General features: G+C 46.5%; 1 protein-coding gene across 3 annotated transcripts in view; it reads left to right on the top strand.

Annotated features, from left to right (window-relative positions):
* The window catches only part of Ccdc149 (coiled-coil domain containing 149), a 93,699-nt gene that overhangs the window by 42,571 nt on the left and 34,128 nt on the right, over positions 1-17,000 (top strand). For all 3 annotated transcript variants that reach the window (XM_034509412.2, XM_034509414.2, XM_076938496.1), the window contains exon 4: positions 9,095-9,202. In XM_034509412.2, coding sequence (XP_034365303.1) covers positions 9,095-9,202 — 108 coding nt within the window. The remainder of the gene's footprint in view (positions 1-9,094; positions 9,203-17,000) is intronic.

The raw sequence follows: 17,000 nt of genomic DNA, 5'->3' as shown, positions 1-17,000 counted from the left end.
TGGCCTAGATTAAAGGTAGACCTTTCCCCCTCAAAGGAGCCTAATTAAATGTGGGTCTTCTCACTTGGAATGATTTAATTAAGAAAAATCCCTTATCAGTTTCTCCAGCTACTTGAGTTTTAGTTAATTCCAGATGTAGTCAACCCGACAACCAAGAATAACCATCCCACATGCTTGGCCTGGTAGTCAGTCAGTGTGCTGAAAGCCGGGTCTTTTGTAGTTTTCCTGGGAAGCTCCTAAGCCACACAGCAGGTTCACAGAGCAAGACTAGACTCTAGAAGACTGTGTGTGATGTGATGGTTTGGTTCAGGGTTTTGGTTCTATCTTTGATTTTTAGACTGCTTGAGCAGGAACAAACCATTAGCCCATTTTGAAAGTCCTGCTCAGAGCTAAGTGGTGGTAGAGAAACAGAACAGAGGTAGGGATTTTACATTTTGCTGTTGTAGAGTATCCACTAGAGAAGACTGCTCTGATACTAGCGTAAGCCAGTAGAAAGTCTTTATTTAGTAGCTAATTGTGACAACACTGGGTGTTCGGGATCTCTGACCCTTTTTCAGAGTGAATTTTTAAGCACAGGAGTTGAACCTGGGTTGATGAGCTTTAGGTTGTGGGAATGAGACAACAGAAGCCAAAAAGCAAGGTCAGTGCATTTGGGGACTTCCAAAGCCATGGACTTTGATGGATTAGGTCTTTGTTTTGCCAGGTGGTGCTGCCTAAGTGTTAAGCTTTATGGCCGGAATGGCACTTCCATTATGGCGTCACTTGCGCCAAGGTCTGGGTTCCTGTTACGTAAGTTAATCTTGTTTCTGGTGGCCACTAGCCTCTGACCATAATTTTGTCTGGCTTTCCTCCCCCTTCCTTCTTAATCTCCTTAGAAGACAGACTTGAGCTTCACGCTTGTAAGTTGCAGGAATATAGTTGTCATGCCTCCCTTTTGGACCTTGGAATTCTTTTTCAAACAACTCAATTTCCAGCGGCAAATCACCCGTTAAAGAAGCTGTGAAAAAAAAAAAAAAAAAAAAAAAAAACCCAGACAACAGCAATTGCACTAATAGCTTCTCGTGGGATATTGAAATGAAAACGTCTTCCCATTACTCCAGGCAGAACTGTACACAGTGCGCCCCTTTGCACTGTGCGGAGAGATCACGGGAAGATCTCAGACGGCCCTTTAAATATTTTTCTTTTGCTAAACAAGCACTTTCCATGAAGGAGACAAAGGGGAATCGAGATGCTCTTGGGTTAATCTTTTTAGGTGATGAGATTCTTTTGGGTCACATCAGCATACCCATCCTCCTCCAAAACTCCTTCTTGAACAGACAGTCAAACACATCTTTAATATCTTTGTCTTTGGTTGTTTGATTTCAAGCACAAGTACCCTGGGAGGCATTTCTCCTGGCTCACTAGGGAGCCTTTGCTTTCTTGCCTTTAAAAAGGAATGGCTTATTTATACAGTGACATGCGCAAGATGACAACTCTGGGGAGCAGGGAGTGTAGAGTGGCCCTGTTCAGGAAAGGAGGGAGCCTTTTATTTCAGTAGCAAAGTCGTCTTGGTCAAGCTTATTTTAGTCCCCAGGGCCCACAAATCAGAATGACTTTGTACACTAATCCTGGTTTGATGCAGAGAACCTAAAACTTCCTTCAAAGATTCCAAGTGCTTTGAGGTGTTCCTTTATAACACTTTGAAGGGAGTGACTTAACTGTCACACTAGGGAAGCTAGGAGACAACCCAGGTCCAGCTGTTTCGAGGTGCCCCACCCCCCCACCCCCCACTCCATGACTGTGGCTCCATCTTCCCTATCATGATTTACAAATCCTCATAGCAATTTGGCATGGAGTGTAGGAATGCTCCTGACACATAGGCACCACAATGTTTCAGGGGCTTTGGGGGGGGGGGTCCTGTTTGGTGTTTAATAAAGACATGGAGGCTCCTGTATAGTTTAGAACTGTTAGTCTCTTTGCTGGGGGCAGTCTCCTCAGCTAGCCATCTCGACACACCCCCTCAAGTATAAAACACTTGGGAGATACTCTGGGGACCACTAGCAAGCAGAAGCAAAACCGTAATGTCCTAAATCAGGCAAATCTTCCTTTGAACGGCACCTTCCCAAAAGCCACTTTCCCAAACATACTTTCCAGGTTTGTCAGGAAGGACATTCCTGTGTGAGGTGGAGTGGTGGTGGTGGTGTGGAGAATGGGGGATAGGGGGGAGACTGAGGTGGGAGGAGGATGCTGAGTTCTTGTGCTGCCCCAGACTATGCACAGAACATGCTCTCAGTGGTTTGTGTTTGTAAATAAGAAACCTGCCAATGTAGTGGAGGCTATAGCATATAGTTGGCAGTCTCTCTGAACAGGGCCCTTGCTAATCAAGTTTCACTCAATTACTGCGAACATGGAAGTTGCCACTGGACCAAGGCAGCACAGTAAAAACTGCAATTAAATTTGCCATCAATCACAGGCCTTAAGAACACTGACATCTCATCAAATGTGGGGTGGGAATATATTTTTTAAAATGTACTTTTGCTTTTTCTAGTACTTTGCCCTATGGAAGCTATGGATTCATGGGGCCCAGGGTTTAAACTTCCTGATGTGAGGCGGCTGGGCAGTGCTTTCCGAGCCTGCTCTGCATTTCTTCCTCTCTTTCTTGAGGAAGTCTGGGATTTGCTTTTCTTTCTGTCTCATTTTATTTTCATTTTACTTTTGACTTCCTATTCTGATGGGTCTGCAAATTGAGAGGTATGTTATAGGGCTTCCTAGTAGACATCATTTATTTTTTCATATTCTGTGTGTGTGTGTGTGTGTGTGAGAGAGAGAGAGAGAGAGAGAGAGAGAGAGAGAGAGAGAGAGAGAGAGAGAATATTAGTTCATATATGTATGTGCATGTGGAGATGTGGAGTGTGGAGTGCAGAAGTCAATCTTGGGTGTGTTCCCTGAGAGCCATTCTTGTTCTTAGAGACTGGGTCTCTCCTGGGACCTGGTACTCTCTGATTGTCTTGATTGACTGGCCAGAGAGCTGCAGGGATTTCTCTATTTCGGCTTCCTCAGCATAGGGATCACAAACATGCCTTACCATACTGGCGTTTTATGTGGGAGCTGGAGTTGAATTCAAGTTCCCATGCTTGTACTGTTTTTGCCCACTGACTTATCCTCTCAGCTCTGTCATTTAAAAAATACAACACACACACACACACACACACACACACACACACACACACACACATACATGCACACTCATTTGTTTCTGAAGGGAAACAGAAGTGGATCTAGGGGAGAGGGGAGATGTGAGAAAACTGGGAAGAGGGGAAGGAAAAGAAAGGGAAGGTGGGGAGGGAGGGGGGATGTGTTCAGGATGTACTGTTTGAGAGAAGAATACATTTTTTACAAAATTATTATTTGTTAAGTGTGTGCATGTGTTATGTGCATGTCAGTGTGGGTACCTGTGGAGGTCAGAGGTATTGTTTCTTCCTGGGGCTGGAGTTGCAGGCAGTTATGGGACCAAGAATTAAACTTAGGTCCTCTGGAAGGACAGTACACACTCCTAACTGCTGAGGCTGAGCCATCTCTCCAGCCCAAGCCCTAACATTTTATATTATGATGTAGACTAACCTTTCCCTGGCTCAATGATTAAGATCTTGTGTATCTAATAGATTCCAGAGGACTTGCAGAAGGGAGGCTATGCCTCTCTAGTGAGAATTCCTACCCAGAAGGTGGCTAAGAGGTTTGGGTGAGGTTTCAATTGCTGTGATTTAAAAAAAAAAAAAAAAAAAAAAAAAAAAAAAAAAAAAAATGCCATGACCAAAAGCAACTTTGGAGGAAAGGGTTTATTTCACTTTACAGCTTATAAATTAGTCATCCAGGGAAGCCAGGGAAGGAACCTGGAGGTAGTAACTGATGGAGAGGCCACAGAGGAATGCTACTGACTAGCTTGCTTAGCCTGCCTTCTTTTAGCACCCAGGGCCACCAGCCCAGGGGTGGCACTGCCCACAGTAAGTTAGGTCCTACCATGTCATTCATCAATTAATACAATGCTCCACAGGCTTGCCCACAGAGGCACTTTCTCAATTAAGATTCCTTCTTCCCAGATGAACCTACTTTGTGTCAAGTTGACATGAAAAACTTGCCAGCCCAGCATATACTATCCATCCTCTCTGTCCTGGGACTAGAGCTTCTCCTTCTTAAAGAATAGACTCTCCAGAGTAGATTGTGCCAATAGCCTTTAAGCCTCACCTCTCCCTACTCGCTACTAAGGTTAGATGTTATATGCTTGTTCGTGTCTACATGTGAATGTAAATGCGTGTGAGGGTGTGTCTGAGCCTCTGGATCTGGTGTCACAGGCCGTTGAAAGCTCTGGTCCTCTTGGAAGAGCACGAGGCCTTCTGGGTACCCTCTCTTCTCCATCTTATTCTATCAGATCTTCTCTCTTCCCTCCTCCATCACAATGAAAATGTCTTACTATGTTTCGTTCATTCATTTGCGTGTGTGCACATGTGCCCCAGAGCACATGTGTGGAGGTCAGAGGACAAGTTGTGAGAGTTAGTTATCTCCTTCCACCAGGTGGGGTCCAGGGGTTGAACTCAGTTGTCAGGCTCAGCAGGCATCATCAGTGGCTGAGTCACCTCACTGGTCTCTGTCACAACTTCAGTAGGGTAACTCCCACACAGAGGGACTTGAGGGAGATGAGTCTATCGTACGCACACTGCAGTCCATACTCACTCCTACTATCAAGGAGACCATGTCAACCTTTCCTAGCTTGAGCTGAACATTGAAAAGAGGCTCCTTTGTATGACGTTCTGAGCTTTTCTACTGGGCCACCACCTGCCCTGGGGATGGAAAGGAAGTATTCTGGGCTCGTCTCCTTTCCCTCTGAAGCTGATGTGCCTTGTCACATTCTCCCTGACATTTCCTTCACAAAGTGCTATTCCAAACTGCTGGCCACAGAGTCCTTCTCAATCCCAGGCAGAACAGCGTGCTCTACATAGCTGATGAATTATAAGCAGCCACCACCTGCTCGCTTGATGGATTGTTAGAGCGAGTGTGTGAGTCACGGGTGTTATTTTTGGTCGAAGAATTGTGTGAACTTTTCTCCTCTACCCCAAGCTCTTTGAAATGTGCAACCTGCCTCCTGCTGCCTCTAAGGTGTATCTCAAGGAATTGGGTACCTTAGCGGAAGAGTCATTTTCCGGTTTTCAGTTACTGTTCTTGGAGTTGAGAAGTTGGAGGGTTTGAATAAAGAAAGAGGATGTGTTGACTACCCTACCTGGTAAGTATAAAGAAAGTTACAGTCACTAGCTTTAAGGCAAGGGTGCTCCTCTCCTCACTGCTACCTCTGAGGTCAAGTTCAAGGCTGGAATAAATTTAACCGTGAACTCATAGCCCTAAAGGTATTGTGATTCCAACTGTGATCTCCACTGTGATCTCCACTGTGTTGTGGGTATTGGCAGTGCCTGGCTGTATTGCGGTTGCATGCCTTTCAGTTGAGATGTAGACTAAATAAGGTTTGATAACATGGCTCTGGTTTTCTGAATGCCTTCCCTGTTGCAGCCTAGGCCTCTACCCCAGCATTTTCTTGGATCTTGGTTATTTATCCTGGGTATCTGCCCTGTTCTATGCCCAAATGTCCAGGATCACCAGGCTTGTCACTTCTCAGAGCCAGGCCCTAGGTCCAGAGCCTTGATGCAACCTAATTGTTTCTGGTCCATAACAAGAAAGACAGGGAAACTAGGGACAAACTTTCAGAGGCTTTTTAGAACCATCTTTCAGACACAGTTTTAAAATACTTGGGATTTCTTAAATTTATTTTCCTAATAATTCACAAAATAATTGCACAAAAGCATTGATCAGGGTTGGACTGGAGTGCTGCATGGCTGCATTGCACAAAAGCATTGATCAGGGACAGACTGGAGTGCTGCATGGCTGCATTGCACAAAAGTATTGATCAGGGATGGACTGGAGTGCTGCTCTTTTGGTACATGAGATTGAGTTACCCTGGGTTTGCTAATTCAGTGGCAGTGGTCCCTGAATGTCGATATTTTTTTTTTTTGCCCCAAAGGGGATCAAAGCATTACTGATTGAAAAGGGGGACTCTAGGGGTGTGGCAGGCTTTGTGCTCTGGTTTGCTTTTAAGTTTTGTTTGCTGCTCACGGAAAGGTGCAGGTGTCAGCACAGGTGTCAGCACAGGTGTCAGCACAGGTGTCAGTACAGGTGTAAGTACAGGTGGCAGCACAGGTGGCAGTACAGGTGGTGGTACAGGTGGCAGCACAGGCGGCAGCACAGGTATCAGTATAGGTATAAGTACAGGTGGCAGCACAGGTGGTAGTGCAGGTGGTGGTACAGGTGGTGGTACAGGTGGCAGCACAGGTGCCAGTAGCTTCTCCCTGGAGACCATCCTTCCCACTTGGTACATGCCCTTCCATCTGGGAGGATGCTGCTGCTGACTCACTGAGAGGATCCATGAGCTAAGGTCTGGGAACTTTCTGGAATTCAGTGGAAGCGATGCAAAGGGAAAGAACCAGAAAATGTCAACCAAGAACACCTCTTACTTTCACCAGGGTCCCTGTACCCAGTCTGCCTTGTGTCTTTGAACTCCCCCCCCTCCAAGAACGTGAGATGTGAGGTTAAGAATGCCCCTTCCCTGCCTGAATCCTTCCCCCAGGGTGACCACAAGGTCCATGATCTTCTTTTCAATGTGGTCTCAGCACACTCTGCTTCCTGTACTTGCTTCCTGTTTCTCTAGAAGCTTAACACCTGATCTAGTAAGCCACTGTCATTCTGTGCCATGAAATGTAACATGTAATCAGTTACATGTGAGTTTACAAGATCACAGAGTTTTGTCTCTTTTCTTTGTTGCTAAGATGGTGCCTAGCACAAAGCAGACACCCAGTGGACATTTGTGTAAATAAAAAGGAATGAAGAATGAACAGTTCAGGTACAGAATTATACAGAGCCAAATGTGGCCAAGGAGGGACCTTTCGTGTTCCGACAACTCTTGTCTTCTGAGTGCTTAGAGCCATGGAGGAGTGCTTTAAGCAGCACCCCCTGGGTGCTCAGCCTGGGCTTCAACATTCCGTGTTTACTGTGGGCATTTCAGGCTACTACATGGACAGTACAAGATTAGTTTCCTTCTGCAGATGGAGAAATGCCCCATGCAGCTAGAGACAAAACTGGGAAGTAACTTCCATTCCCCACAGAGAACTTTCCATGGTCAGTTGGTGGCAACGGTTCCTCGTTTCTCTATCCACCATCAATGCTGTATTTCATGAGAGCAGAATTCTGGGGAAATGGGAAGCAAGAGATTGTAAGCTTGGAGCCATGTAAATGTGGGGTTTAAAATTTAGAATGCACTGTAGGATGGAGAAAGGGAAGGAGCCTGGAATCCCAGAGGCTAAAGGTTTGTTGCAGGCAAGGCTCTGTGTTATTAGAGACTGCTTTCAGTAGTCAGTGCTTTTTACTCCCAGTGCTGAGGCCAGAACATCCACCTCAGTTTCTCACTTCCTCCTTTAGCTGAGCTATGGAGCATTTTGAGAGAGGGCAGGAGAGAGAACCAAGTTCCTCGCCCTTCATGGAACTTAGGCTTTGGCAGGGAGAGGGAGTCAGGAAATAAACAGCGAGCGATAAACCATGAAGTAAATTATATGGTATGTTAGGAGATGGCACGCACTTCAGACAAAAGGCACAGGAGCAAAGGGAGAGGGGGGGCATGTTAAATCAAATGGTTGGGGGGGGGGTTCCTGTGGGGACTGGTGACCTCTATGCAAAAGCCTGAAGGAGTTGACAGAGGGTGCGGGCTCCAAGATGGAATCAGGCTTGGCATGTAGGAGCAAAGAAGCAAGCATGGAGGTTAGATACCATGGAGGAAGAGGCAGAAGGCCGATCCAGCCAAGGGGTTGTGGAGGCCCGATGGAGGGGGAAATCAAGAATGGGTGAAAATTGTATCTTTATATTCGTTCCTTTGCTACCCTTTTCTGCCCAACGTAATTGTTCCCTGAAGTGTAGCATTGAAGGCCTCAGAGATGTAGCCATTAGAGATGGGTTGTCCATTTATACCTCTGGATTTGGGTTTCCTCAACTTCAGCGTGAAGGAATCTGGGACTTATCTCCCTGTATGCCTCTTTGAATGATTTGAATGAGAGGGACTAGCTTTCTCCTTCTTTCATCCTCACCCTGAGGCTTTCAGACACACACCTATGCACAAGCCCTGGATGAATGGCCGTCTTGCTCAGTGGTTGTCTTTCCTGAAGGTAGATGTGATCATGGCCGGTGAGGTGGGAGTCATAACAAGTCAGGACTTGTGCTAACCTCTGCCCGCTGCATGTGCAAGCACACATGCATATACATATGTACATACAAGTGTACACACAAAATGTGGGCTCGGAAATAGCAAGAAAGAGCTCACTTAACAACACACATTTGAAGGAGCAGAAAAAAATGACTGAAGTGAGAAAATACATTGCTGGCCCTAACTGGAGAGTTGAATGCTATCCGATTTCTAAGTGGATGTTCTATTACCTGCGTGTATGTGTGTGGGGTATATACGCAAAAGTGTATGCTTGTGAAGGTGCGAAGGCCAGAGGAGGGCATCAGGTGTCCTGCTCTATCACCCGTAACTTATTCCCTCGAGGCAGGGTCTCTCGCTGAGCTTAGAGCTAGGCTAACAAGGCCCAGAATGCTTCCTGCCTCCTCCCCCACAGCACTAGGGTGATATCTGTGTACACAGTCATGCTGGGCTTTTTATGTGGGTGTCAGGGATTTGAACTAATGTCCTCATGCCTGCACAGCAACCCTCCAGGATAGACATCTTGGTGACAAGCTCTTAGGAATGTTTGAAATAGTCAAATATGGCTGATTCTGTTCTTGTGAGCCATTCTGGAAACAAAGAACCTCCCTAAATAATGGAGGTTCTGCTGCTGCCCACATCACGCCAGCCTCCTTGAGCCATCACTGTGCAGCTTGAATGCTTGTTGCTTTCACACACGTTAACTTGCACTGGGCTCCGTGGGATGTCACTGAGCTGGATGCGGCATCCATATATCATCCTTCAGGGAAGCCCACGTTGGTTCATACCTCCATGCTCATTGCTGTTGTGCTCTGTTGATATTTCCAGGCTAATCTTGCGCAGCTGTTGAGAGAATCGCAGGACAGGAATAAACATCTGGGAGAAGAGATTAAAGAACTTCGGCAGAGGCTTGGCGAGGTCCAGGGTGACAATAAGGTACCGTGCATGTTGACAGGAAAGAGCTCCCCACATGAGTTTGAATGGGAAGTGTCTGCATGCGGAGCACATTTGAAGATGCACCCCAGCACTGGTCGAAAGAGATTGTTATGGATTTTTACATTTGCAATAACGAGAACTCACCGTTAGCGTTTGTCTTCATCACAGCCCCTTTGTGTGTGCACGTGCATGCATATGTGTGTGTTTCTGGGCTGCTCTGAAGTATTGTTCCAACCCACCGTGGAACTTTTGTTATATTCCAGCTTGGTGGTAGACAACATGTAGTTGAGGGAGAAATAAAACCAAATGCGATACTTCCTCCCTTCTATACAAATAATGGATTTGTGGCTCAGATGATTTGAATTTTAAGTAGTCATTCTACTAATGATGTTCACATCACCAATTTACTTTATTGCTAAATTTGGCAATTTGTATGGAACATTGCTCAAAATCCACTGCTCGTCGTTAATCAAACTCCCCTGTTGGCAACGTTAATTATAAAATATGAACTCATAAACTCCAAACTAAATGTGTGCACTCGCTCTCTCCCAGCTGAAGCTATGAACAAAAGTCCAATGGAAAAAACAGAAGAAAAAGTACTAAAGTTAAATTCTGCCCCTCCCACTCCCTCCCCCAAATAATCTTCTGTTTTGCCCAGCCTGGGTAGATTAATTGTCAGCCCTTCGCCTGAGGCAGTGTTCACAAGAGAAAGGGTGTTAGATTTTGACTCGGAAAAGCTATATTATGTCTCTGCATGGTCAGGGGTGCTTTCCTGGGGAGATATTTTCTGGATGGAATCAAATTCCTTGACAAATGAAGGTGGCTTTTGCTCCTGTAGGGAGCTGTTCCTTAGTGGGAGGCACCATTCCTGAAGATGTTCATGTCAAACAAACAAACAAACAAACAATCAATCAATCAAACAAACCCAACCCCAAAACATGGTTAGTACCTACTGGGAGACACTTCCCTGGAGGGAACACTTCCATGATAAGACATCAGAGAGGCCTGGCTGACTGGTAGATGGGAAGCCCAGAGGGTTTGAGTATGGTGTCATCCCTGAACCCTAGGTTTTGCTCCTCAGTTAGTCTCTTGACAAAAGCAACTTGAGGAAGTGTCATGGTGTCAAGAACAGAAGGTGAAAGATAATATTGTGCTGTTTTCTTCTTTTATTTTGTCCTGGCCTCAGCCCATCGGCTCCCTTCCATAGCCAACATGTAGGTTGGGTCTTCACACGTGACTTAATCTAACCTAGGAAATTCCTCACAGCCTTGCTCAGTCATTTGTTTCTATTGTGAAGTGGCAAGCTGACAATCAAGACTGCCCAGCGCAGTCCCTGCAGTTCCTGGTTACAGCTCTGGAAAAAGCTAGGACATTCAAGAAGTGGGGTCTACCTAGTCAAACACTAGGGGAGCTCAGGGAACTGCACAGAAGGCAAGGAGGAAGGATTTTAGGAGTCAGAGGAGCAGAGGAAAAGAGCTCACAGAATCAACTAAGCAGGGCTCAGCCTGCATGGGTTGACCTAGGCCCTCTGTGTGTGTGTGTGTGTGTGTTACAGTTTTGTAGCTTGGTGTTCTTGTGGAACTCCTAACAGCAGGAGTGGAGTGTCTCTGACTCTTTTGCCTGTCCTTTTCCTCCCACTGGGTTACCTTGTCTAGTCTTGATGTGAGTGAGGGTTTGTGCCTAGTCTTACTGTAACTTGTTGTGTTGTGTTCCTTTGATATCCCCGGGAAGCCTGCTCTTTTCTGAAGGAAAACAGGAAGAGTGGGTCTGGCAGAGAGGGAAGAGGGTGGAGAGGGTTGGGAGGAGAGAAGGGAGGGGAAACTGTGGATGGGATGTAATATACAAGAGAAGAATAAACAAAAAAGAAGTATTTAAAAAGAAAAAAGAGACCAGAAACAGGCTCTGGCAGGTTGGGTCATGAGTGGCCTTACCAAGGGACTACTTGTTTATTACCTGTTTACTGGAGTAAATTGGGCTTCTAGTTGTTCACAAGAGTCAGTATCATAGGAGCAGCTGACCCCTCTCTGCTGTCTCACTTCCTCTCTCCCCACCTGACATCTTCTGCATGCACTATATTGTACTGCAGCCGTGAGGCCCTGTCTTACTTAGTCAGGGTTTTGCTATGATGAAACATCAAAAAAAAAAAAAAAAAAAAAAAAAAAAGTTGGGGAGGAAAGGGTTTGTTTGGCTTATGGTTTCAGATCACAATCCATAATTGGGGAAAGTCAGGACAGGAACTCAGGTAGGGCTAGAACCTGGAAGCAGGAATTGGTACAGAACATGGAGGGTGCTGCTCACTGGCTTGCTTCTCCTGGTTTGCTCAGCCTGCTTCCTTAGAGAACCCAGGACCAACAGCACAGGGATAAATCACCCACAATGGTCTAGGTCCTCCCCTCTGCCTTGATCACTAATTGAGCACCCTAGAAGCCCAGCATACTCCCATGTGGCTATGTATCCCATAGGTTAGAGGTTAAAGGTTAAAGGTCAGCTCTGATAGTCCCTTCCTCCAGCAGTAACAGAGCATGGTCTTTCTAATAAAATGTGCGGTTGTTTTCTTTAAGCTCATAAAAAAACACAAGGTAGATTTGGTAGACCCCACAAGCCCAGTGAAACAGTTTGAAATGTGATTATTTTTGATTCAAACTTTTTTTTATTATGTTATTTTCCTATTTCCTTTTGTTATTCTGAGCTATGCCTGATTTTAACTTTTCTGACTACCTTTCTGCTTTATCAGCTGGTCACCTCTTGATCTTTTGCCTTTTTTTCTGTTCTCTTCTCTCTCTCTCTCTGTGTGTGTGTGTGTGTGTGTGTATGTGTGTACATGTATATGTGAGTGTGTGCACATGCAGGCCTGAGGTTACTCTCAGGAATCTTCCTCCACCACTCTTGACATTATCATTTAAGGCAGGGTCTCTCAATCAAACCCGGAGGATGTGGATCGTTTAAGGCAGGGTCTCTCAATCAAACCCTGAGGATGCGGATGTGTCCAGGCTCACTAGCTAGCTTGCTCTAGGGATGGCCTCTCTCCACTTTCTGAAGCTAGAATTAGAGGCAAGCCATTATGCTTACGTAGCATTTGTGTGGATTTGGAGAATCCAAATTCCAGTCCTCCTGTTTGAGCAGAAAGGACATGAACCCTGAGCAATTCTCCCAGCCTTCTTTTGCTTTTTAAGCATTACAAATTTCAGGAAGCAATGATTGCAGTTGATACTTCAGGGAAAGCAAAGGTGGCTGTTCTCTCTCTCTCTCTCTCTCTCTCTCTCTCTCTCTGTGTGTGTGTGTGTGTGTGGTGTTTTCAATGGTTGGTATTTATTTTTCTTGCTTTGATTCATTATACCATGTGTGACTTCCGGATGCAGGCCACGTCCTTGTCATCATGTGCCAGGTGTCCGTGGTCTGTCCCCTGCAGAATTTTCCAGCTACCATCTGGCTAATATTGTCTTCTTGTTCTGGTTGCAGCCTGTCTGCCATGCTGCCTTGTGCCATGGGATCTTTGCACCTACTGGGCACTCTGGGGCCTTCTCCTTCACTCTCCTTTCCACCCACTTCCATCCTAACCAATCAGGTGTTTTTGGATCATGCATTAGGTGCCAGCTTTGCTCTCAGGTGTCCTCACTGTCTTTGGATCTGTTCCTTGCCCTGACACTTATGTGACCCTGTAACTCCAGAGGGCAGTGCTCAGAAGATGAGTGCTTGGCCCATGCTTCAGCCCTCCATGCTTAGTTCCCCATACAGAGCCATCCATAAACGCATGGAATGTATTGACTGAGTGGATGAACGATGCCAAGAAGGGATAAAGAGAACCAAAAGAACAGCCAAGGGGCTGGTGTGATGACTCCTAATTCCAGCACTTGGGAGTCAGAGGTGGAGTAACTTGGGATCCTATCCAAGGTGGGGGAGGGGGACTAAGGAGTGCAGGTAAGAGAGGAAGAAGAGATCGCAGCACAGAACTGCCCTTCCATACGACCAGCATGTGCGGTGAGGAACTCAGAAATTGGAACAAAAGTTCTAGAAAAGCAAAATGTCCCAACAAGGGACAAACAGCATCTCCACCTGGGATCCCTTGGGAAGACCTGATAGGTACAAGGGCAGAGGACACACTCCAGTGGTCAGAGGATATCCGTGACAGCCCTGCTCATGGCCAGTCCCATTCCGCTCAGCATACTTACTGAATGGGCATCTGCTGCTTGGAGACCAAGTAGGGGCCAAGGGCAGTGTTTGCTGAATGAACCCCTGTGCCTTTAACTCCAGGTCACCATTTCAACAGTGACCCTTCACCACGCCATAGGAAGGAAGAGTGTGGGTATTAAGCACTTGTGGGCACTGAGGTGACAGGAAATGATCTGCCTTGGATATTTTCAGAGAGACCAATTTTTCTATTTGTTTAGCTAGAGCCTTGGCACCCCACGCTCCATAAAGCACTTCCAAATGGCTTCCAGAGGGTTTGCAACTACAGCAGCTCTGACAGCTTAGCATTTGCATAAGCTAGGGGGCAGGTGTCTTATAATATATATGTGTATGCGTGTGCGTGTGTGTGTGCGTGTGCATGTGTGTGTGTGTTTGGGGAGTGGGGGTGGGTGGGGATGCTTAGATTCTGTCACCACCTGACATCCCTCTGACTGGTGGCCAAGGAACCAAGAATGCACCTAGATAAATACCAATTCCCCGCCCAAACTAGGTGGGAGGCATGACGACTGAAACTCACCAGAAGCTGCCCTTCCTCAAAATTTCAGGGTGTGTGTGCGTGTGTGCGTGTGTGTATGTGTGTGTGTGTGTGCGTGTGCGTGCGTGTGCGTGTGTGTGTGTGTGTGTGTGTGTGTGTGTACGCACATGTGTGGGTGTTTGCAGGTGCATGTGTATGCTTACACTTGTTTGTGCATGTATGTAGAGATGAGGGGTCCATGTCATGGGTTTCCTCAGTCACTTTCCTTTTATTTTTTTGAGACAGGGTCTCTTACTGAATTTGAAACTTGCTGACTGACTGGCTAGCTAGCAAGCCTCAGGGATCCCCCTGCCTCTACCTCCTCAGTGTTGGGATTAAAATTTTAGTGTTTAAAGGTCAGTGAGGACTCTGGGGAAGAAAGAGCCCAGGCACCACCCATCCCCTTGGGAAACCCTTGGGGCGGATGATGTCCTTGCTGTTACCTGTAAGGATGACTGTAAGAACCAGTTATGTGGGATGACTGCCATCTGTACTGAGCTTGCTCTGAATAGCCTCAACACACCTGGTCTCTGCCTGACTTCTCTCCTAGTACAAAGAAGGTTAAGGGCAGTAGGCAGAGATCTTTGTGTATTTAAAAATTCAATAGTAAACTTGTAGAGGTTACCCGAGACTTAAGATGGGAGCTGGGATCATCTCTCGGACACAGAAAACCTACTGTGGAACTTGGCAGCTTTCTTGGCATAAGGACTGATGTCACAACAAGCATCACCCCTCTGTCTTAGTCAGGGTTTTTATTGCTGTAATAAAACACCATAATCAATGTAAGGAAGGGTTTCTTTGCCTTACACTTCCATAGCACGGTTCATCATCAAAGAAAGTCAGGACAGGAACTCAAGCAGGACAGGAACTTGGAGGCAGGAGCGGTGCAGAGGCCATGGAGCAGTGCTGCTTACTAGCTTTCTGCTCACAGCCTACTAAGCCTTATAGAACCTGCTTTCTTATAGAACCCAGGACCAGCCTGGGTCAGGGGTGACACAACTCACAACGGGCTGGGTCCTCCACCACCAATCATTAAGAGAACCTTCTACAAGCTTGCTGGGAGCTTGATCTTATGGAGGCAGTTTCTCAATCAAAGTACCCTTCTTTTGTATGACTGTAGCTTGTGTCAAGGTTGACATAAGACAAACACACCACAGAACTGGTGGTTTTGGAATCTGCAGTCTAGAAAAAAAATTTGCGTCTAGAAGATCTGGCTGGAGAGCAGCAATGAAGGCAACCCAGGAGGTCTTGTTCTTCAGGCGTTCCCAGGCCCACGTGTGCATTCCTGCTCTGCCTGACAATGTGTGAGTGATCTTAGGAAATTTGGTCATTTTCAGGGGTCTCCATGTTCTCATCTGTAAGATGACAATGACAATCAGTGGTGGCCAGGCTTCTTTCTGTGTTTACCAGCACACACCTGATGACTTCCTGACTTCTAGCAACTGAAGTTGTATTAGAGGCCAAGAAGCACAAGGTTCCCCACCAGGGAGCTTAAATACTGACTGGAGAGACAGACAGAGAATAAAGCACATAAAGTCATCAGACAGTGTCTGCTACGAGAAGATGAGAAAGCAGGGTGATGAGATTTAATGACTATGTGCTCCGTCCTGCTCACTGTGCAGTGAGTTCTCTGGATGGGAGCATGCTGCTTCTTTAACCTTTAACATGTCAGGAGCCAGTGTTGCCTGAGAAGTCTCTCACATCACAGTGTTACCTGAGCATGCTGCCAGCAGCCATAGACTTCCCTCTTTACGGGCCCACTGTTTCTCAGGACCTTAGTATGTGCCCCAGGAGAGCCCATGGTCCAAGTGAGAAGTCTGTCACATGATACCTGGGCCTCTAAGCTCAGCCCTCTTATCACTATCCAGGTGTGGCTAGCAGCAAGCATCATTTTTTTATGCTGGTTTCTGGAATGCACCGTATAAAAGGATCCATGCACCCTATAAAAGGAGCACCTGTAAGATGCACCCGCAGCAGCCACCCCACTTCCAGGCCTTCTGGGACAGTGACAGCCGGGCTGGCTCTCACATACTTTTCATTTTGCTTCATGTTAGAGATCATAGTACTTGGCTGGTAGCAGACCCCAAACCAGCATGGCCTGGGCAGAGGAGGGGAACGCTTGCATGTTTAGCTGTCTGTGAGAAATGCAGGCTCTGCCTTTAGTAATAAGCTTTATATTTCACCAACTGGCAGCCCTAAGTGCCTCTGTTTGTTCTGGCATTGGCCCCATAAAACTGGAGAGTCCTTCTGTGACTGCTGGTTGTGGGGTGTGGTTGGATGGATCCTGCGAAGCAGTGAGGTCCAAGCCATCAACCAATAAAGACAGGCCAATGAGCAAGCAGGTGACCAATTAAAGTATACGTTGTTTGTTTGTTTGTTTGTTTGTTTGTTTAAAGGGAAGTATGTTCACCTGTGGTTGTTTATCATGGCCCTGGATGAGAGCTGAGAAAGCTTCGTACAAACAAGTGGAGCCCTGTTTGGGTGACTCCAGAAGGGGTACCCTAATGAACTGTTCTCACTTGGAGCATAGCAGACCCTCTGCTTTGGTTTGAGGCAGGATCTCCTGTAGCCCATGGGTTAGGTTCATTCCACGCATACACTCTGCGGATGACACAGGAAACATTCGAGTCCCTACTCTCATAGGACTTCAATTATGGTAGAGCCAGCCAGCCAGTGAACAAACAAACAAGACCATTTTCAAGGATCTAGGAAATGGAGTTTCATCATTGTATCTGTGCCATATCAATAGGATAGTGTGCCTGTGCTCTGTGCTCTATACAGAGGGTCTGAGAGTTGAAGGTATGTTGGCCAGAGCACAGTCTGGATATGTTAGTGATGCTAGGCTGTAAGGCCAGGGCATGAAGCAAGCTGGGTGTTGCCCATGCTCAGGTCTTGGGACCTAAACTCACATGCTCAGAGCACAGGGACCTGCAGGAAGGCAGACAGATATCTGGGGCATGGTGGGCCTAATCATAGGGTATTTTTGAGGATTATATTGGGCAGTTATAACACATGCCAGCTCAGAGCATGCTCTCCAGAAGGGTATGTGTTTTGCCTGAGCAAGGGTTGCATAGAACAGTATTACAGTAGAGGACA

This window comes from Arvicanthis niloticus, chromosome 7, assembly GCF_011762505.2.
Source record: "Arvicanthis niloticus isolate mArvNil1 chromosome 7, mArvNil1.pat.X, whole genome shotgun sequence".
Taxonomy (NCBI): Eukaryota; Metazoa; Chordata; class Mammalia; order Rodentia; family Muridae; genus Arvicanthis; species Arvicanthis niloticus.
The sequence above is the reverse complement of the archived record's forward strand: the minus strand, read 5'-3'. Positions and strand labels throughout refer to the sequence as shown.